The 21,347-nt window shown below is 42.8% G+C and overlaps 1 protein-coding gene across 1 annotated transcript in view; it reads left to right on the top strand.

Annotated features, from left to right (window-relative positions):
• TMEM131L (transmembrane 131 like) overlaps window positions 1–21,347 on the top strand; it is a 146,676-nt gene that overhangs the window by 69,219 nt on the left and 56,110 nt on the right. The window contains exons 4-7 of the mRNA XM_007671809.3: window positions 1,816–1,884; window positions 5,413–5,536; window positions 9,121–9,237; window positions 14,782–14,892. Coding sequence (XP_007669999.2) covers window positions 1,816–1,884; window positions 5,413–5,536; window positions 9,121–9,237; window positions 14,782–14,892 — 421 coding nt within the window. The remainder of the gene's footprint in view (window positions 1–1,815; window positions 1,885–5,412; window positions 5,537–9,120; window positions 9,238–14,781; window positions 14,893–21,347) is intronic.

Raw genomic sequence — 21,347 nt, 5'->3', positions numbered from 1 at the left:
TGGAGTGGGGAGAGGCCGGAGGCTGGGAGGTCAGCAGGGAGGCTGATACAGTAATCCAGACAGGATAGGATGAGTGATTGTATTAATGTGGTAGCAATTTGGATTGCGAGGAGAAGGCAGATTTTGGCAATGTTGTGAAGGTGAGACCTAGCAGATTTAGTGACGGTTTGAATATGTGGTTGAATGAGGGAGAGGAGTCAAGAATAATGCCAAGTTACCGGCTTGTGAGACAGGAAGGATGGCGTTGCCGTTTTCAGTGATGGGAAAGTCAGGGAGAGAACAGGGTTTGGGTGGGAAGATAAGGAGCTCTGTTTTGGACATGTTAGGTGTGAGGTGACGGGAGGACATCCAAGTGGAGTTGTCCTGAAAGCAGGAGGAAATGTGAGACTGGAGAGAAGGAGAGAGATTAGGGCTGGAGATGTAGATTTGGATATCATCTGCACAGAAGTGGTAGTTGAAGCCGCGGGAGCAAATGAGTTCTCCAAAGGAGTGTAAATAGGTGCTGAGTAATAGGTCTTGAAAGCCAAGCTAGAAGCTTTAGGGAAGGAAATAAAAGTCAAACAGAGGAGGAAAATAGTCTTTAGAACGTAAAGTGTTTTGAATCAATTGGAGTGGTAGGGGAGTACTGGTAGTGTGGTTGGTAATTGATGGTTTTAGTAATGCAGAAAGGAGGTGATCTGAGCCTGGATCAGAGTTGAGTTCTGAATAGGAGGAGGAATGATCATATTTTGGAGTTGATATGTATAATGAATGCACACAATTCTGCTGTACGGTGGGACTTACAGTTTTCTCGCTTTAGGAAAACTTGGCTTACTAGTTTGTGTGCCTTGATTAGTGGTGCTGTTCTTCCAACATGGCTAGCACCCTGTACGGTGGTCCAAATTTCCCAATAATGTCTCTCTAAAACGTGTTGTGAAAACCTGTGTAGTAGAACTTTACTGTTAAACCATTAGGATGTATTTTTTAATTTCAAAAAAGATGCATAATAGTTTATTGTTTAAAAAAATCACAGCTTTTGTTGATTCTTATGATATTTGGTATTTAGGAAAATAAAAAATTTAAATAAAAAAACTTAAAAAAAATTTTAAATAAAAAAAATTCCTGGTTTCTCAAATAATACTATGACTAGTAATAAGCTTTACTCAAGAATTTACTAATATAACACACCCATCGTATTTTAGGCTAAGTTTTATGATAAGCTACTCCCTTGTATGTGGATTCAGAAACACAGATGGATTCAGGACTTCCGAAATGCCATGATATCTGTGAGTGTGTGGGCGCCAGGGCGCTGAATCTGTTGTATGGGAAATGGGCTTGCAAAGTGGCATCTGATTTTTGCAGTGTTATGCTACTGTCAGTGGATCCATAATTAGTTGGGGGCGGAAGGGTGTTGGGGGCACTGAAATGACCCAGACTGACGTGGCCCTTCTCTTGCCTGCACTCTCATGGGCCTTGAAGAAGTTAGGGTCTGGTCTGCCTGAATCCCAAATTCCTAAAAAAAAAATTTAAAAAAAGCTACACTGGCTTTAGGTCTGACTGCACATGGAAATGTCTTTTTTTGATTTTGCTGCATTCTCCTTGAGCACTGGGCAATGGTGTTCCACTGTTGGGGGTAAAGCCAATAGAAAACAGGGAATTTTAAAGCACTTGTAATAATGATGGTATTTATTAAGTGCATGTACTATGTCCTCCGAACTCTGTGAAATGCTGGGATAGGTATAGGATAGATCACAGTCCCTGTCCAACTAGGAGCTTACTGTCTAAGGACAAGGATTTATCTTCAGTAAGAATTAATTCTTTTCTCTTGTTTTTCAGCTTTTCAACTAAACTGTCGGGTGAGGAGGGCTTACATTTTCAGCCTTCAGTCCTAGATTTTGGAAAGCAGTAAGTAGCTCTCTGATGCTTTAAAAATACTTTTAATAACCTCAATCTCATTTTTATTACTGTTTTAATGACTAATACTTTTTATGACTTGTTTACTGCAATTAGGATATCCTTTGTTACATGTACACAAATTCATTGTAAGTATTTACCCCAACACTATCTATAATAATAAAGGGACTTTGATCCTGGAATCAATTAAGCAGGAGCATTTTTGCAAAAAGGAAATTGATAGAAATTTTTTGGTGTTTTTTTTTGGTCCTGTCACTCCGTTTTACGATGTTTTCATGAGATGTTTGGTTATTTAAAGTGTGCAACTGTTGTAATAGCATCCATTCAGCATTATTATATTGGAACTGCTTGGAATAAATCGGGGTGAGGAATGAACTTGGTTTTACCTGAAGATATTACTTTACATGTAGTATTGAGAATTTAAGCCACGAATGCCAAAACTTGGTAGCTGAGTTGGGGCGTGCGTGAAAGAGAGATATTGCTCTGCCATCTGCAGAGGCTGTGGTGCCTCTGATAAGGGATGGTTTGCCATTGCTTTTGGAAAGGCAGCTCAATCTCATGGAAGGAACCTTAGAACTGCTACAAGAACCTCTTATCAGGAGGGCAGGTCTGAACCAGTTTCTGCCAAGTATCAGCAGGAGGCTTCCCAAGGTCATATTGCTTTCCATGCGTGGCCTCATCCATTGCTGTTTAAAGGAGTGTTAAGGTGACTGTGGCATGGATAGACACCATCACTCTCATCCCTTTCCCTGCCACCACCAGAGCAGTGCATTCCCAGACTCTTAGAAAATATTATCCTCACTCCTCTTACCTCTCCTCCTTTTTTTTTTTTTTTAAACAAGTCTAGCTTAACCCAACATTCACATTTCCTCAGGTAAGAGCACAAAATAGGAGAAAAAAGTGAGGCCTAAGGGCTGAGTGAAAGACTTTGAGACTTAATAATGAAAGCTCAGAATTCTGAATAAGACTTGTCAGCGTAAATCAAAGTTAGATCCAGCCAACCTGAAGAGAAAGTACTGCTCAATTCCAGAAAACACGGGAATGCTGATTTAAAAAACTCCGCTAGCATCTCTTTTAGCTCCTGATGATAATCAGATTTATTAGTAGCTTTTTGAAATGAAGAAAATGATATAGATGAGAGAACAATAGTGAAACTGCCCTTTGTGTAGAATGCAGAGCAGTGCACTGACTGCCCCTTGGTTTTCCCTTCTTGGCTGTCATGCCAATTAAAAAGAATAATTTGAGCAACTGAAATGGACCTAAAAGAGGAAAGACATGAAATCTTCAGTGGATTTTGCTGAGATTACAAGCTTCCAGCCTTTTGCTATTTTCTGCCCTTTTAAATGTTCATAACTTGACTTGGATAAAGAATCCTTAATATTAGAAATCATATTTATCTTCAACAAATGAGATGATTTAGAAGTACTGTAGTTTGGTCAGTGGTTGAAGAATGCTCTTCTAATCATGTTGCCACATGATCCTTTGGGTGTCTTGGGCAAAACCTAGCTCTATGTTGGCAGGAAATATGTGTTTACTGTTATATTGTACTCTCCCAAGCACTTAGTACAGTGGTCTGCACATAATAAGCTCTCAATAAATATGAATGAATGAATACGTTTCCCATCTTTTAAAGGAGTAACAGCGTACCTACTTGGGGTGTTGTGAGGGCTAAGGGCCACTGATCCTCTGCTGAAAGTTGCTCATTGTCATTGGAAACAAATGAATTGGTGAGCTCTAAGAATTTCAGATTTACATCTGAAATATGGCCCTTCTCTTGTCCTTTAGGTGAGATCATAAATTAGAGTGACTTCCAGTTGTTATTAGTCGGGGGTAATTCAAGACAGTCTTGGCACTTTAAAAATAGCAAAGTGATAAAGAAGACTAGGCCCTAGCCAACATTCCCTCTGGTAGGGGAGCAGGGGTCTTGTAGCCCGGGCTCATCCAGGAGCTAACGATGCAGAATAGTGGGTGTCAGACTGCATTGGCACTGGCTTCCTGTGCTCTGTCTAACTAATTTGTTGCTCTGAAAGATATTCTACTCCTATAAGGCGTTGCTTGAAACCACATACCATTCCTGTAATTTTGCTGGAAAGCTGTGAAGGTTTTACATGTAAGCATTAAAGGCTCCTCATCTTAGTTCATATTTCTTGGAAGCTGAAACCATGAAGTGCATTATTGTTTATTTAACTTTTTATTGAAGAAACCTAGGACATAAAAGCTTTGTGCTCTTAGGAGGTAGTACTGCCTGTGCTCATGTTTCTAAGAATAGGGGAATGCATTTTTTTATTTTTTTATTATTATTATTATTTTTTTACCAAGTCGGGATCTCACTGGAATCTTACATTCCAAGTTTTTAGCCTGCACTGGGATGGGCAGGTTAAGTAATGCTTTTGGGCTGAGCAAAGGAGAAAAAGTCAAAAAAGATTCTCAAAATGTAGAAATAGCAGCATTTCTCAAAGCATAGGGTTAATGAACCAAATGGTATTGGATTTTTGTTAAAGCGCATGGAAACTTAGAAACCCAGGAAGAGAGGCAAAGCAGCTGAGAGTTTTGCCAAACTTAAAACACAGCTGGGTTTTTTTTGGTTTTTTTGGTCTGGGCTGATGAGTCCTGCTCATTAGAGTCCCTGTCACCAAAGAGATTGAAACCACAGATGTAAAATTTGGGGAAGTTAGCAGAATAGACTCAAGAGCTCTTCAATCAATTGTATTTATTGAGCACTTACTGTATGCAGAGCACTGTACTAAGCATTGGGAGAGTACAGTATAACAGAGTTGGTAGGCTTTTCCCTGCCCACAGTGAGTTTCCAGTCTAATCTCTCTGGCAGAAGAGTGAAAGTATTTGGTGTAAGCATCCTTCCAGTAGGGCGAAGTGGGTGTGTGTCTTCCACAGCTTTCAGCAGTGTCTTGGAGCACCAACAAAGGTTGGAAATGATTAATTATTAGCAATGAGAATAGTAATTTGAAGCTAGTGTAAATCATAGGTTTCTACGTTTTTGTTTTTGCCATGTAGGCTTTCAGTGCCAGTGAACAGGCCCTTTCCTGCCAGAAGTACACAGAAATGCAGTCCCTGGATGTTAAGAATGTTCCAAGAGTATATAGTGTTTCTAGCAAATAGACTTTACACTTTTAACCAAGGACATAAAAGTTTAGAGGATCAACCTTTCATCTGAGCAACAAGGTTTTCTGGTTTTAAGCAATGTTATTTTCGTTTGAACAACATATGTTAGAAATGTTAATAGTCAGATGTAGCTAGTGTCCCAGGCATATTTAATCAAATGGTTTATGACCTAGATGGGTTGGATTCATTTAACCCCTAATCCAGTGGAGACAGTGACATGAGTTGGGTTAAATGCTAAAAGAGAAATCTGATTGCTTTGAAGAAAAAATGTTTTGGAGTAAATTTTTTAATAATTCTCAAGTAGAATTTTTCACTTTAAATTTATTGAACATTGGGTACATCATTTGTGAATATGTACATATATATGTTTGCTCTCTTTTTCTTTCTCCTCTCCACCAGGTTACTGGGCCTGCCCCGAGCTAAAATGCTATATGCTCACAACCCTAGTAGGGATAGAGAAGTTGTAGTGAATTCAGTGTTTACAGCTACTAGACATTTTCATGTGTCTCCTGTTCATTGCAGGGTGAGTGTTGATGTACTCTTGGAAACTATGTGGTGGAAGCCTGCCAGATTTTCATGCTTTCTTTGGCCTGAAGTCTTCATTCTCTACTCCCCTTTCTCCCTTGTCCCTGCTGCCCCAGCCTTTTCCTCCTGCTTATTTATTTTACTGCTTATCCTTTCACTTGCCTTTAACATGTTTTGTAGGTCTAGACATCAACAATTAAAACGTGGGGAGAGGGGTAAGGGGGAGGGAGCTGTAATAAGTATAGTAGTACTTTTTGTTCGCTATTGAAGAAATGTTATTTTGTCAGTTTCCAATTTACTGAATTAATCGCGGTGTTCAGTGGTTAGAGTGATAGCCTGCCGTTCAGTCTTACGAGCCCATGGAGAAATTTAAAAATGGCATTTTGCCTTATGAAGCAAGTTTTAGCGATTCTGGGAGGGGACTCATCCTTAGCCACTTTTGTTTACGACAGGCCTCAGTTACTAATGATCTTATATTGTTTTGTATTTACTTGGATCGAATGACATTTTGATGAGAGGAATATAATTTGGGTATAAATTTAAAATTGATATGGCTAGGAAAGTAGTGTGAAAAAACATATGTTAGTGTCTTGACTACTTGTCCAGGGCAGATTTTCACTTGTTTGAAGGAGCATCAGAATGCGCGTACAGTGATCCTTCCCCACATTTAATTGGCCTCAGAGGTATTTGGGGTTGGAGAAGAGTATTTTTGAATATTTTGGGTGCCGAGAGATGGGGGAGGCAATAATGTGAAAACTAAAGTTTGCCCGTAGGTGTAGGTGAGGCAGAGAGCTGGGTTGGGCCACATTGTGAAGGGGGAGCTTACTTCAGATACTCCCTCCGCCCCCACAGTTTTTTTTATGGTCCATGGTAATAATAATTACGGTACTTGTTGAGCGCTTACCATGTGCCAAGCAATGTACTGAGCGCTGGGGTAGATACACCCTAATCAGGTTAGACACAGTCCCTGTCCCACATGGTGCTCACAGTCTTAATCCCCATTTTTATAAATGAGGTAACAGAGGCACAGAGAAGTGAAGTGACTTCTCCAAGGTCACACAGCAGACAAGTGATGGAACCAGTATTAGAACCCAGGTCCTTCTGACTGTCAGACACGTGCTCCATCCATTAGACCAGGCTGCTTCTGAACTTTTCAGTTTAGGCTCAGGGTATCTGAAACCTCCTGGTAGTCCTTGCCCATGCAGTACAGTGGGTTCCCAAAAACTGCATCCAAATGGAAGCATTGTAATTTAGAACCAATTTTCTCATAGAAATGGTGTTATCGAAGTTATGGGGTATTGGCCCCCCCTCAAACCATTTCCTCCCATCCCAGTGGCACTTAGATTGAATTTTTTTTTTTTTAACCTCGTTTCCCAGCTGGGCTGGCTTCTTCCCCATCTGCAGCCCTTCACCTACCCTCTGGGACTGCCATAGCCACAGTGACCCAGGCCAGACTGGCTGTGGCAGGGGAACAGGAACAACTGGGAGGAAACTGCAACAAGCTAAAACAAAATGCAAAAAGCAGTAACAGGCAGGGAGTAAAGTGAAAGGGTCTCTTACGGGGGTACCATGGAGATGGTCCACTTCCCCAATTAGGGTATTGTTCCTCCTCCCTCTCAGAAAAGCAGCGTGGCTCACTGGAAGGAGGACGGGCTGGGGAGTCAGTGGTCATGGGTTCTAATCCCGACTCCGCTTGTCAGCTGTGTGACTTTGGGCAAGTCACTTCACTTCTCTGCGCCTCAGTTCCCTCAACTGTAAAATGGGGATTAAGATGGTGAGCCCCATGTGGGACCACCTGATCACCTTGTATCCTCCCCAGTGCTTAGACCAGTGCTTTGGGCATAGTAAGCGCTTAACAAATGCCATTATTATTTTTGTATTGTATTTTTTAACCACCCTTGTTATTGACCCTTTCTGTACTTGCAGTTGCCACCTACTGGGGCTGCGAACTCTGGGGTTAGTGGGGCTGGGGTTGGGGCTGAAGCCTTGGGGAGGGCCATGCTGGGATCAGTGTGGGGAGGTGCTTTCTCAGACCTTTTCTCCCGTGCCCTGTTTTCTTCCCAGGAAACCCAAGTAGAAATCATTTCTAGAGGAAGTGGTTTCCGCCAGATTGACATGGAACCAAGCAGAGCTAGTCTTACATATGAGCCTAGTATCGCGGATATGAAAAGTTGATTTGTTAAAGCGTAGAGTGGCTGTTTGAGGTAAACCCACTCAAGTCTGCCAGCCCGTGACTCTCCCTAGTGGATAAGGCATGGGGCTTGGAAGTTAGGAGACCCAGTGTTCATCCAGCTCTGCCACTCCTCTGTTTTGTGACCTTGGGCAAATCACTTAATCTCTGTGCCTGTTTCCTCATCAGTAAGAAGGGGATAAAATCCTTGTTTTCCCTCCCTCTTAGGCTGAGGGTTCTGTTTGGGGCAGGGGATGATCTTGATGAGATTATCTTGAATCTATTCCAGCCGCCAGTGCAATGCCTAGCTCATAGTACGTGCACAGTCAATTCCATTATTACTTTAAACCCCAAAGTAGTAAAGTCAGAAGCTGCCTGTATGGTAGCTGTGATGTCTATATGGTTTCATCTCCCAGCAGCCTTCCAAGGCAAACTTGTAGGGGCAGTCTGTCGACTTTCAAGTCAGTTGGGGATGAGTTGGGTTCATCTGCCTGGATGTTAGTTCGCCTGCATGCCCCTGGGACTCATTTCAGACTGGACCTCAGCTATTCAGCCCATTCTAGACTGGGCATGAATAATGATGGTATTTGTTAAGCGCTTACTATGTGCCGAGCACTATTCTAAGCTCTGTGTAGATACAAGGTAATCAGGTTGTCCCACGTGGGGCTCACAGTCTTAATCCCCATTTTCCAGATGAGGTAACTGAAGCACAGAGAAGTTAAGTGACTTGCCCAAAGTCACACAGCTAAGTGGCAGAGCTGGGATTAGAACCCATGACCTCTGATGCCCAAGCCCAGGCTCTTTCCATTAAGCCACGCTGCTTCTCCGCATGAACACCTATGTATTCATGTACTCTCTGAGGGTCCAACTTTTGGAAACCAAAGTGATTTGATAACTCTGCCAGAAAGCTTTTGGATCTGTTCTTAAGAAAAATAATAATAATGTTGGTATTTGTAAGGGCTTACTATGTGCAGAGCACTGTTCTAAGCGCTGGGGGAGATACAGGGTCATCAGGTTGTCCCACATGAGGCTCACAGTTAATCCCCATTTTACAGTTGAAGGAACTGAGGCACAGAGAAGTGAAGTAACTTGCCCATAGTCACACAGCTGACAAGTGGCAGAGCTGGGATTCGAACCCATGACCTCTGACTCCCAAGCCCAGGCTCTTTCTACTGAGCCACGCTGCTTCTCGTAGCCATGCTGCTTCTCATGCTTCATGCTGCTGTTCCTACAAAGCTGACTCTGATTTTAAGATTTTTAGCCTGTTTATGAAAACATCAAGGTTCTGATCTCTCTGTGGGCTTAAGCAGAGAAAGATCCAAAAACAAGGATAGACAACAACAGGGAGATTAAGATAGATAGTTTAATGACCTGTTTTGAGAGTTGGCTTAAAATGTTACCCTCATTTTCAGGTGATTCCTGCAATGGGAAAAACTTCCTTCAGAATCATCTTCTTTCCATCTGAGGAAGGCAACATTGAAAGTTCTTTATTTATAAATACATCCTCTTACGGAGTTCTTTCATATCAGGTAAGTACGTTTCACTCTCTCTCTTTTGGGGAGGGTATTTGGGATTAAATCTTACTTAGTTCACCTCAAAGATTTTGCGTGAAAAATATCCTAAGGAATTTTAGAATTGTGACTAGTTGACCAAGTTGCATTTAGTGTCTTTCCAAGCTATTGGTGTTACTAATCAGAGACTCTTGGATGCATATCCTCTCTAATCAGTCAATCTCTGAAAATATTCAGCTAAAACACTGGTGTTTTAGGATATAAATGAAGCATTTTCTGAGGGTGTGTTTTTCCTGGGAGTAACCTTTGGGATTAATTCTTTCAGTTCACTGGAGTCTCATTGTAGCAGCAGTATATTCAATTTAAAAATGAAAGTGTGTTCCTGGAAATCAACAAATGCAACAAACGATTTGCATCTGTTATCTCCCTTCTGGAGCGTGTATAGTTCAGCATTTTGTATAATTTGTGCTCAGTAATTAATTAGTCTCCAAACATAAAGGAGACTTCAGTCCTGCTCTCAACAGGTTGAAAATGATATTCAAATTGTGTTTGAGTGTGTGTATGTCTATGTTCATAAGTGCACAGTCTTTCTTTATCCACTGAGGTGGAGGGGACAGGATTCTGAAAGCACTCGTGTTTGGCAAACTACTGTAAGACAGACCAGAGCCTTTTGGGACAAAGGCTGTAAGGGGATCTGTGGGTTTGGTCCCAGCGGGGGAAGTCTGGAAAAGATTATGAGAGTCAAAATTAAGCATTGTAAGCCTGTTAATTATATGCTGTTCATGTTACAAGGGAAATCAGTTACAGCGACTTTAATGTTTGTTTATAGCCAAGTCCTGTGGGCCTGGTATGCAGGTCCTTTCCAGGAAGTGTGATACATGGTCAGGAAAACCATAGTAACTTAAAATGTTATATTCTGGTAGCCAAAATGGTCTAAAGAAATTGACTGTGGATGCTTAAAACCACAGTTGGAAAAACCATGGTACTCATGGTTGCATTTTCTGGTGGTTTGGGAATGTTACAGCTGGTAGTCAGGAACTTAGATGTGATTTGGTAAGACAGCAGTATCTGGGGAGTTTGGAGGAGGGAAGTAAGTGACAGGGTGAAATGATGTGCAAGAAAGACAGTCTTATTGGAGTTTTTTAAGGCTATATAGGCCTTTTAATTTTCCACAGTCAACTCATTTTTTGTGGCACTGTATAAGAATAAATCTAGAGTAGAAACTGAAATATATAGCCCCTTGTTGTTTCAGCTCACAATCACTATGAAGAGCACGGGCTTGGAAGTCAGAGGTCATGGGTTCGAATTCCACTCTGCCATTTGTCAGCTGTGTGACTGTGGGCAAGTCACTTAACTTCTTTGGGCCTCAGTTCCCTCATCTGTAAAATGGGGATGAAGACTGTGAGCCTCTTGTGGGACAACCTAATTACCTTGTATCTACCCCAGCGCTTAGAACAGTGCTCTTCACATAGTAAGCACTTAATAAATACCAACATTATTATTATGAAGAGTTCATCATCTGGGCTTCAGTCAGTTCAGTGATCTTGGCTTGCCAGATTGCATTTGAGTGTGGGGAGTGTGCACTCTCCCAAATTCTTGGAGGAACTAGATTAAAGGGTCAGCAGAGTGAGAAATGTCTCCTGACTCAGGTAGCAGAAATATATTCTACTGCATCTGTTCTTAGGTTCCTAAACTCTGGTCCGTGTCTCATGTGTACCTCATTTTAGGGGGAAAGTGGTCTGCAAATGAATGGGTCACCATGCGCCACCAGTAATTCAGCCAATGGGGTGGTGACCATTCCTGTTACAGCTCCCTCATGTGTCACAAAGAGAAGAATGTACCACTTTTTTCATGTTGTCTGTTGAACAGTTTTAAAGAATCATGGGACTTAAAGAACTAGTCCATTCTCCTGTCTCTAGGCTGTTCTATAGCTGATAGAGACCATTGCAAATTTATTCCATTGAGGACACCCACAGAAGATTTCACAATCTTCAGGATTTCAATATTCAGCAGCTTTTCTGTCAGGAAGTTCTGTCTTTCATCTGTCCTAAATTTCTCCTGGAGTAGTGCCCAGAGGAGGTGGGAAAGAAATTTTGGTTGTTATCCCTTGTTACTGTCCCTTACTGATCATCTTTCAGTTCTCTGTAAGTTAAGAAGTCCCAATTTATAAAAACCACAGTAGGACTACTGGAAAGAGCACTGAGCTGGGAGGGAGGAGACCCAGCTTTGAGACTCAGCTCTACTATTGGCCAGCTGTGACCTGTGATAAGTCGCTTTACCCTTCTTGGCCTTTGTTTCCTCGTCTGCAAAATGGGAGTAAAATGGATTGTGCATCCCCGTGGGATAGGAAATGTGTCCAATCTGATAATCTTTTATTTGCCCCATTCTATGATTCTTATCATTGTGGAATCCAGCTCCCTACCCTCTGGCCAGTAAATAACCAAATCATTTGCTTTTACCCCGTTATTCTCAAATCCATCCCCTAGGTCTTCTCCACTAAACTTTCAATGATTCAATGAAATTATGGAATCTAGATTTTGGCAATATGATCTGGAGAGGGTGTGCCCCACTCTGAGTAAGCGGATTACTTTGTGATTCAGAGTTAGAGCACAGTGAATTTATGTACTTCAGACCTGTGCTTGCTTTTGCATCAGCAAAACACTATTGATTTAGGTTCTCTTTCTAATCCACCCTAACCCACTAAATCTTTGCCATACTTGCCCATGGATAGATTTGCCTTATCTAGGCAAATATTTAGGTATTTTCTTCCCTAAATGTACTCATCTGAATGGATTACTAATGAATCTTTTAGTTTGCAAATATTTATCCATCATTATAGTCATACTAAATTTGAATGCTTTCCTCCAAAGAAACCCTCTCATTTTTTTTTCATTCTTTAACGTAATGAGCTTATTCTCCATCGTATTCTGTTAATATAGGGAGTTGGGTTTAATGAAGGCAAGAAGCAGAGCATTGTGAGGCTCCATGGGAGGGAGGGAGGGATCTCTACTTTGCATTTCTGCCTGGGGGTGGATGTTGGCTTTAAAAAAAAAAATGGGACTGAGGCGATTGCCAACTTGAGAGAGGACAGGAGGACCTGAGGCTAAGGTGGGCAGTTAAAGGCCAGGTTTAGCGAAGCACTTGGTTCTTGGTCCAGGCATGGGTCAGATTGAAAAGGTAGGGTCAATTCCCAGGGGGTGAGCCAACCTGAAAGAGTCAGAGGAGAGAATGAAAGAGGAAAAACTGACCGCTCCTCTGTGTTTGAATTTCAGTGTGTTATTTATTGAGTCCTTACTGTCTGCAGAGCATTGTACTAAATGCTTGAGAGATTACAGTAGGGTTAGTAAACACAGTCCCTGCTCTCAGGAGTTTACAGGTGAGTCGGGAGAGACATTAAAAGTAGAGGAAGGAACAGAGTATAAGGTTATGAACTTAATTTCTGTTGGAGTGAGGTGAGTAAACTACCTAAGGGATATGAATTAACACATATAGGTATGGGTGGACTTGAATGCATTTGTGTTCATCTGTTGCTGTTCTATTCATGGACAGGTGAATTTTCTTTTTCGGAGATCTGGAGTAAACAATCTTTAACATGGTGCTGCTAGGCATTGTGCATCAATCTAATTTACTTGATGCTTACTGTTTGTAGAGCACTGTACTAGGCACTTGAGAGTAGACTCGTTCCCTGTCCACACCGAACTTACAGACTAGAGGGGGCTCAAGTGTTCCCGACTACCAAGTTACCTAGATGTATTTATTTTGTTAATGAAATGTACATCTCCTTGATTCTATTTAGTTGCCATTGTTTTTACGAGATGTTCTTCCCCTTGACTCTATTGCCATTGTTCTTGTCTGTCTGTCTCCCCCGATTAGACTGTAAGCCCATCAAACGGCAGGGAGTGTCTCTATCTGTTGCCAACTTGTTCATTCCAAGCGCTTAGTACAGTGCTCTGCACATAGTAAGCGCTCAATAAATACTATTGAATTGAATGAATAGATGTAGCCCAGCCTGGTCTCCTAGATTTGCCCATGGATATACTTGATTAGTGGTGAAAGTGTTAGTTAGCATGGGACCGATAGCTGGCCCTGAGGAACCTCACAAACTGTATCCCGTGGATGTTTGACCACTGTCAGCCTTGTTCTCATAATTGTCTTCCAGTCATTCACCCATCTAATAATAATGTTGGTATTTGTTCAGTGCTTACTATGTGCCGAGCACTCTTCTAAGCGCTGGGGTAGATACAGGGGAATCAGGTTGTCCCACGTGGGGCTCACAGTCTTAATCCCCATTTTACAGATGAGGTAACTGAGGCACTGAGAAGTTAAGCGACTTGCCCACAGTCACACAGCTGACAAGTGGCAGAGTTGGGATTCGAACTCATGAACTCTGACTCCAAAGCCTGTGCTCTTTCCACTGAGCCATGCTACTTCTCTAATTTAAACATCTAATTTAAACATTTCTGGGTCTGATGCAGTAGCCTTTACTATACTCTATTCCATACTTCATTCTGCTGCCCAGATCACTTTTCTAAAATAAGTTCACCCCCCAGTCTCCCCACTCCTCAGAAACCCCCAGGGTTGTCCATCTATCTCCGTATCAGACAGAAACTCCTTACCTTGGGCTTTAAAGCACTCAGCTGTCCTCCTTGTACTACCTCACTGATTTCTTACTACAGCCCAGCCTACACGCTTAGCTCCTCAAACGCCGACCTACTCTCTGAACCTCGATCTCATCCCACCACACCGCTGCCTGACAGACTGACTGACTGCTGACCTCTTGCCCACATCCTCCCTCTGGCCTGGAACTCCCTCTCCCTTCATATCTGACATACCATTACTCTCACCACCCTCAAGGTCATCTTAAAATCATATCTCCTCCAAGAGGTCTTCCCCAACTAAGCCCTCATTTTCTCTACTCTCTCCTTTCTGCATCACCTATGTACTTGGATTTGTACCCTGTAACCCCTTGATATTTACCCCACCCTCAGCCCCACCTCGCTGTTATCCATATCCTTCTAACCTGACATTTCCCCTCTCTCTTTCTATACCTGTCTTCCCTTCTATACTAAGAGCCTTGTGGGTAGGGATCATATCTACCAACAGTTTTTTTTTTAAATTATACTGTTCCAAGTGCTTAGTACAGTGCTCTGTATGCACTAAATAAATACCATTGATTGACTTATTTTTCCAGTTTGAGAGCAGTGCATTCTTTAGGACAGAAGTACTGGCCTTAGTGGAATCTAGAGAGGTTATACCACTTATTATTTCTACTTAATCTAAATGTCTGCCTTGCTACCATAGAAGAAAATTAGCCTAGTCTGTCAGGTTAATATTTTACAAACTGCCTTTCTTCTAGTTCTGGATTATTAAAAAAATGATTCTTTAATTTCTTCCTGGAGTAGAAATTGCATATTTCAGAAGACAGTTGTAATCATGTATTTGTGTGACTTTATTTCTTTTTTTGTCTGTTTTACATAATAGTTTCTTGCAGTCTTGCCCTTCAAATAGCAAATATGGACTGTATCTTGATTAACAGGAGAATTATCCACTTCTTTATCATAGGTATATGGAAATGGAATTTCCAGAGCCTCCACAGAAACGTCCACCAAGCAGATATCAAATGCGTATTTGCTGCTTCCTCATATGCAGAGTATCCAGATTTTCCAGACACAGGTAACTTTGTAAACTATTAACTGATAAGCTTTGCAATATTCAGAAGTCAGGGACTTAGCTGGCCGTTTTTTTTTTCCATGGAGCACAAAAGGTTGTGCTGGAAAACCTTAAGTTTTGTAACAGACTTCACCCCCGCTCCCCCACTTTTCTCATTTCCCTTCTCCCCCTCCCTTGGATGTTGGACAGCTGTGGAACTAACAACAGGCCTGCAGTGTCACTTCACGGCCCCTCCCATAGTGACAACACATCCGGCCACCCCAGGCCCAAACCATAGACTGTCATCCATAACCCTAACCCGCCCGAGAGCTGCTACTGTATCAGATGGGGGAGAGGTGGAGAGATGATCAGCTGGGGAGATGTTGACTCAGGCCTCTCCAGGCTGGGGAAGTTGTGCGTAGAGATCCTCACCCAGCAAGGCCAGCCTCAGACGTTGGCCACTCGAGGCAGGGAGAAAAATCCCCTCCCCATCCCATTCTGAGGATCACCACAGTACACGGCACATTCAGATAGCACTCTGTACGACATCACCTTTGGCCACAGGTGCATACAGCATTCCATACGACATCCTTACAGTGCTGAGAACCGAGGCTTGGGCAGGTGTGGGGTCTGGTGTGTGTGTATGTGTGGTGTTTTGTATTTGTTTTTTAAGAAACTTTGACAAAAACTGCCTGTTGGTTAACACCTTATAGTTTGAGTTTTTGTTTGGTAAAATGGGTCGAGCAGCTCTTCGTTCTTGTGCATTGTGTATTAGGATAAATCTCACCTGATTTAATTTCCAAGACCATGGTGGCCGCCTATTGTGGAGCCACTGCTAAATTGAAGGGAACAAATGGATTCTTAGAAAATTTTAACCCATAGTGAATTAGAGAAGCAGCATGGTTCAGTGGAAAAAGCCCGGGCTTGGGAGTCAGAGGTCATGAGTTCAAATCCCGGCTCTGACACTTCTCAGCTGTGTGACTGGGCGTCACTTCATTTCTCTGTAAAATGGGGATTAACTGTGAGTCTTACGTGGGACAACCTGATTACCCTGTATCTCCCCCAGCACTTAGAACAGTGCTGTGCATATAGTAAGCACTTAACAAATACCAACATTATTATTAAAGCATTAAAAAAACTGATTGCTATAAAAGACTCTCATTTGGTCATTTGAACTAGATAGCCGGTTTCAATTTCTGTAAACTACCATGCAATTGTATTGGGTTACTCACCCTGCAGGGGTCTGTTGAAATCCAGTGCTCTTTTTAGCTGGCGAGATTGAAATTCTCAAGAGTTCTGTCTTCTAGGGTTCCACTGAGCAGGTGCTTTTTAGTTTTGCCTGTTAGGCAGAATAGAGAGAGCAGAGACAATAAAAGTCCCCATACTTAGTAGTATGAGAGAGAGAAGCTGATTGATATGCTTCTGCAGGGTCCATTTTGCAAGGTTAGAAGACTAGTCTTGTTCGAGAGGGACAGACTGCGATTGTTCATTTATTGCTTTGGAGATGGTTGGGAGAGTGTAACTCCTCTGGATGTAGTCACCGCAAGATATTTCATGAAAATGAAATAGAGGAAGAGAGTAGTATTTTAGCAAACTTTATGAGAAATACAAAGTTGTCAGTTTGAGTTAACAGAGAAAAATGTGTCCCACCTCTCCCCCTCTCCTCCCCGACCCGCCCCCCCCCCCCCCCCCCCCAAATCCAAATTTCCTTCTGTTGCCTTTGTGTTGGCTTTAGAATAGAATATGGAACGTCAGGACACTCTTCTCTAAAAAGACCATTATTTTACCCCTGTCAACCTTATTGTTTATGGAGTGCTAGCCAGATCTAGAGGCTCTGTGTCACCTATTTTACATATAATTCAAGAAGAGAATGTGAGTTAAATGTTTTCTCAAAATAGCAGATGGACTGGTCTCCAAGGAGAAGCACCCCCAATTAATTCAGATGGCCCAGACAGGCTACCTTGTTTTCTCACAGTTCTGAAATGTTTCCACCTTGACCGATCCACTAGCCCTTCATTGACCCTACTGCTGAGGATGTTAAGAGGGCCGTCTATAGGGAAATCTTTTAGCAGAGATATTTAACGAGGCACCACCCTATCAGCTCACTCTGTTTCCCCAGAGGAGATTCTTTTTTTTTCTGATACTAATTACTGCACTCTCAAAGCAGTCTGCCTTGTCCCTTGTCTTTGTCCCAGCCTACTTCCTTTGTATGCGTCCCTTAACTCATGGGAAAGCCCGGGACATTCAGTGACTAATTATATACTCATAAATCTGCACCTGGAGAGAGAGGGGCCAGATGTACTCCTTTCTCACCTTGCTTCAATTTCAGACTAATAGCTATTCTGAGCTCTCTGACTTTGGGGAACTTTGCCTCTCCAAGGTGGCATTTCTTTCGAGAGATGGACAGTAAGTGTCTCGATCATTTGTGTCTCCCGCCACTCCTAAAATTTTTATTTCATGTTCATAAAATGGCTCCTATAAGGACAACAGTGGAAGTGTGGTGGCCGTGGCCAGAATGAGCTGTATCTTTTGGGATGCTGGGCTTACGTGGTGATATCGTGACTTAGCTGGTGCTCTGGAGAGGGGTGAGCTCAGGCCCCAGCTCTGTGCCGTTGCTGCCTCTGACCCCCATTGGCCACTGTGTCCTGGATCTGGCGACCTAACCTCCAACCGGTGCTGCTTTGGGACAGGGGAATTGAACAGCTGAACTGGAACACTGTGGGCCAGGGCAGGCTACAGAGGAGCATGAAGCTTCCATCAGCTGTTGTCTGTCTCTGGGCTTTTTTCGTGGGTGTGGTATGTGTTAAGCGTTTACGGTGTGCCGAGTACTGTACTCTGCGCAGGGGTAGATATAAAATAATCAGGTCGGACACATTCTCTGTCCCACACAGGGATCACAGTCCCCAGTTCCATCCCAAGCTCCCAGAGCCCCCGGGGAGGCAGTATGATGAGGCTCTGAGAGTCCCCAAATGCAAGTCACTACTGATTATTTTCAGGCAGAAAATCCTATCCCATCCGGAGGATTCTCTGGAGGAGGCAGGGCCTCAGAGCGGGTGATGGCATTGGTTGGGCCAGCAATGCAGAGCCCACCACCAGGTCTCATTTGAAATGGGATCCAGGGAGGCTGCTCTGCTCATCCCTCTTCCTCTGGCCCTTGGAGGGTCAAAAGCCAAAATGTGTCCAATACTGATAATAGCTGGCTGTTACCAACAGTGACTGATGCAACCTGCCAAATCCAAAATACATGTTGGAGTTAAGCTGTAACCCTAACCCAACTCTAATGGTTAGGTTAGCCAGCCAGTGGCATTCTGGGTTTTGGCTGATGGAGTTGACTAGTGATGATAATGACTGCCTATTATCAGGATTGGCCACATTTGGGGTTTTGGCTGTCGTATATTTCCCTGCCCTGTTGAGAAAGGAGTGGAAAGAGATGGAAGGTGAGAGGAAAACTGTCCAGAGTACAGCCCATCGCTCCCAAATGGGCGCTTACTAGATACCATTACTGTTGCAGATTGAGAACCTAAATTATTTGTGCTTTTCATCTTATTGACTGTAAGGTTCTTGGGGTCAGGGATCGCATCTTTCAACTCTAGAGGATTATACTTTTCCAAGTGCTTAGTACAGTGCTCTGCACCCAGTAAATACTTGTGACAGAGCAACTGTGCATCTTGAAAAAAGTGTGCTTTTTGTTTAAAAGCCTAAGAAAAACTAAGTAATTTGTTTCACCTGTCTTTCCCCAACTGTTATGCTTGGGATAGAGTCCTTACTGTGACATTTACAAGGAACACATGCTTACTGAAATTGGAATTCTTGAAAATTTTATTTTTACTGCTGGCATAGAGTAGTAATGCCCATTGGGGAACATTTACCAAATTTAGACTTGCCTGTCAAACCCAAGCCTGTTTTATTCTCCAATTACTGAACATATTATAAATAGTGCCTTGTGTGTTATGTGCTCCTGTGCATATAGGAGAATCTACGTATGATCTATATAATCCTGGGCAGATCTAAGAGGAAGTAGGCAGGGTCATGACCCAGTCCCTCTAGGGCAGATAAACCTCCACACCATTGTATTTTTATACTTATAATGAATTATAAAGCCTGGGGTTTTTTCCTCCTGATAATAATGTGTCCTGTAGGAAAAACCAAAAGTTTCCAGTTCCTTACTAAGATTCAGTAAGTACTGTTGTCCCTCTGCAGGTCCAGGAAGCCGAAAAAATAACCATTTTCCCTCTCACCCTACCCCCTCCCTTCTTGCTGTTTTTGTTCTCAGACGGCAACTTCAAGCTGCCCATTTTAGTTAAGCGACTTGTCCCAAGTCGTGCAATAAGCAAGTGGCAGACCTGGGATTAGAACCCAAGTCCTCTGACACCCAGCTCCGTGCTCTTTCTGCGAGGCCACTGTTCCTGCTACCGATTTTGCCAGCGTAATCCTGCCTGCACATTAGGCAGTCCCTTCTCCACTTTGGCACAAGAAGAATCAGATTCAGTATTTTTAGAGCAATTCCGAAGGAGCAGGTTAAGGGACTTACTGATTTATTAATGGTTGAATACTCTATTTTTGAACATCTGAACCCATAATCAGTGACCATTTTTTTTTTTCATGTGGGATGGAGAAAATGTATTATTAGTTCCCTGGGATTATCAAATAGGTTTTCCGCTAAACTATTCAGACAAAACCAACAGTGCCTCCTCCTTCCTCCACCTTAGAATTCCTCAGCCCCAAATCATGCCTCCTCCTACAGGTTTCTCCAGTTTATCTAGAATTGTTGGGGCTGTGATTTCCCCATTTTCTGGTGGAGAGAGCCTGTTTTTGATTGGACTCAGTATTCTCCTTTTAATTTGTACTTGTATTTTTCTAAGCAGGCATTCCCTTTGTGTTAAAAATAAATCAGGCGCCCACCTGATTAATAATAATGCAAAAGAATGATTCCACTTTTTGAAGCACAGCTGTTCCTGATTTAAAATTGGGATTACGTGCTGTGGAAAGGCCGTGTAAAGTGAACTCTGTTATAAAAAGATGTGGAGAGCAGTTCTCTCAGCCCTTAAAAACGTTAACTGTTTTGTTAGGGAAAATTGCATTTATTTTGTGCGCACACATTCCGATGCATGCAGGCCCACATACTCGTTAAAAGTTGTCGATTACTAATGTGTTGTTTGTAAAATCAGTTATTCATTTCCTTTAGTTGTAGCTAATATTGTAAATCAGTCGGTGAAGAGAACTGCATTTCCTTGGTGACGTGATGTTAGCAGATGGATCTTCATCGGGGGTGAGGGCAACAGCTAAATTTGAGGGAGAAAAGGAGGAAAGGGTGAGAGAGCTAGATACTCTACAAAGGCAGTGATAGAGACAAACAGATGAGAGCGAGCTGAGCGCTCACACCCACACTCTGATCGCGTTGTCTTCCTCTGTGACAGCAAGAGAAGGAAGGGAGGAGAATGCCCCTCCCCACAGCTTCTGACTAATAGCCCAGCACCAAGTCCCAGGCTCAAGGGCCACAGATACCTCTGCTGCCTCTCCAGAATTTAGAGTGCCGGGGCAGGGGGAAATGGCAGAGTGGGAGGGAAGGAAGGAAGAGAAAGGGGGAGTCTGCATGCACGGTGGCCTGGACAGTCCAGCAAAGTGGAGGGATGGCTGTTCCGGCAGCCGTCTCACTCCTGCCTCCTTCCTGCATCGGACGTGGAGCTGCAAGGGATTTTGAAATGTTTCCTCTGCAGGTACCAATCACTGAGGGCAAAGATCAAAAGCGGCATGGCCTAATGGAAAGAGCAGGGGCCTGGGAGTCAGCTCTGCCACTTGTTTGCTGTGTGACCTTGGGCAAGTCACTTAACTTCACTTTGCCTCAGTTTTCTCAACTGTAAAATGGGGATTAAATGCTTGATTCTCCTCCTGTTTAGATTGTGAGCCCCATGTGGGATGGGGACTGTATCTGGCCTAATTAACTGGTACCTACCTCAGCGCTTAGAACAGTGTTTGACACATAGTAAGGGCTCAACAAATACCAGTAAAACATCTGCCAGTAGAAGATGAATATTTTGCCGTTTGAATATTCTGTGGGATTCAGGGGGCCATGAGTCTATAAGCGATGTGATTTAGTCAGTGTGATCTAAACAATGTATTTAAAGGAAGGCTTTCCAACTAGTGGAAGAGACCAGGGTGTGGGGATCACGGGATCTGGGTTCTAAGTGCCGGCTCTGCCACTTGCATGCTAAATGACCTGTACCTATTTCCTCATCTGATAAATGCGGGTCAAATACTTGCTGTCCCTCCCTCTTAGACTGTGAGCTGTGTGTGGCCCAGAGGTTGTGTCGCATATGGTTTTTTTTTTTGTATCTCAGTGCTTGACCGAGAGCTTGATACATAGAAAGGGCTTAACTATCATTGATAAGAGATTGGGTGATATAGAAGGACTGATAAAAAAGATAGTGGTTCAGAAGAAGGCTGATTGTTAAGCCGAAAACTTAAACTGATCTCTCATT

The sequence above is a fragment of the Ornithorhynchus anatinus genome, chromosome 12, assembly GCF_004115215.2.
Source record: "Ornithorhynchus anatinus isolate Pmale09 chromosome 12, mOrnAna1.pri.v4, whole genome shotgun sequence".
Classification (NCBI taxonomy): Eukaryota; Metazoa; Chordata; class Mammalia; order Monotremata; family Ornithorhynchidae; genus Ornithorhynchus; species Ornithorhynchus anatinus.
This window is presented reverse-complemented; position numbering and strand designations above follow the sequence as displayed.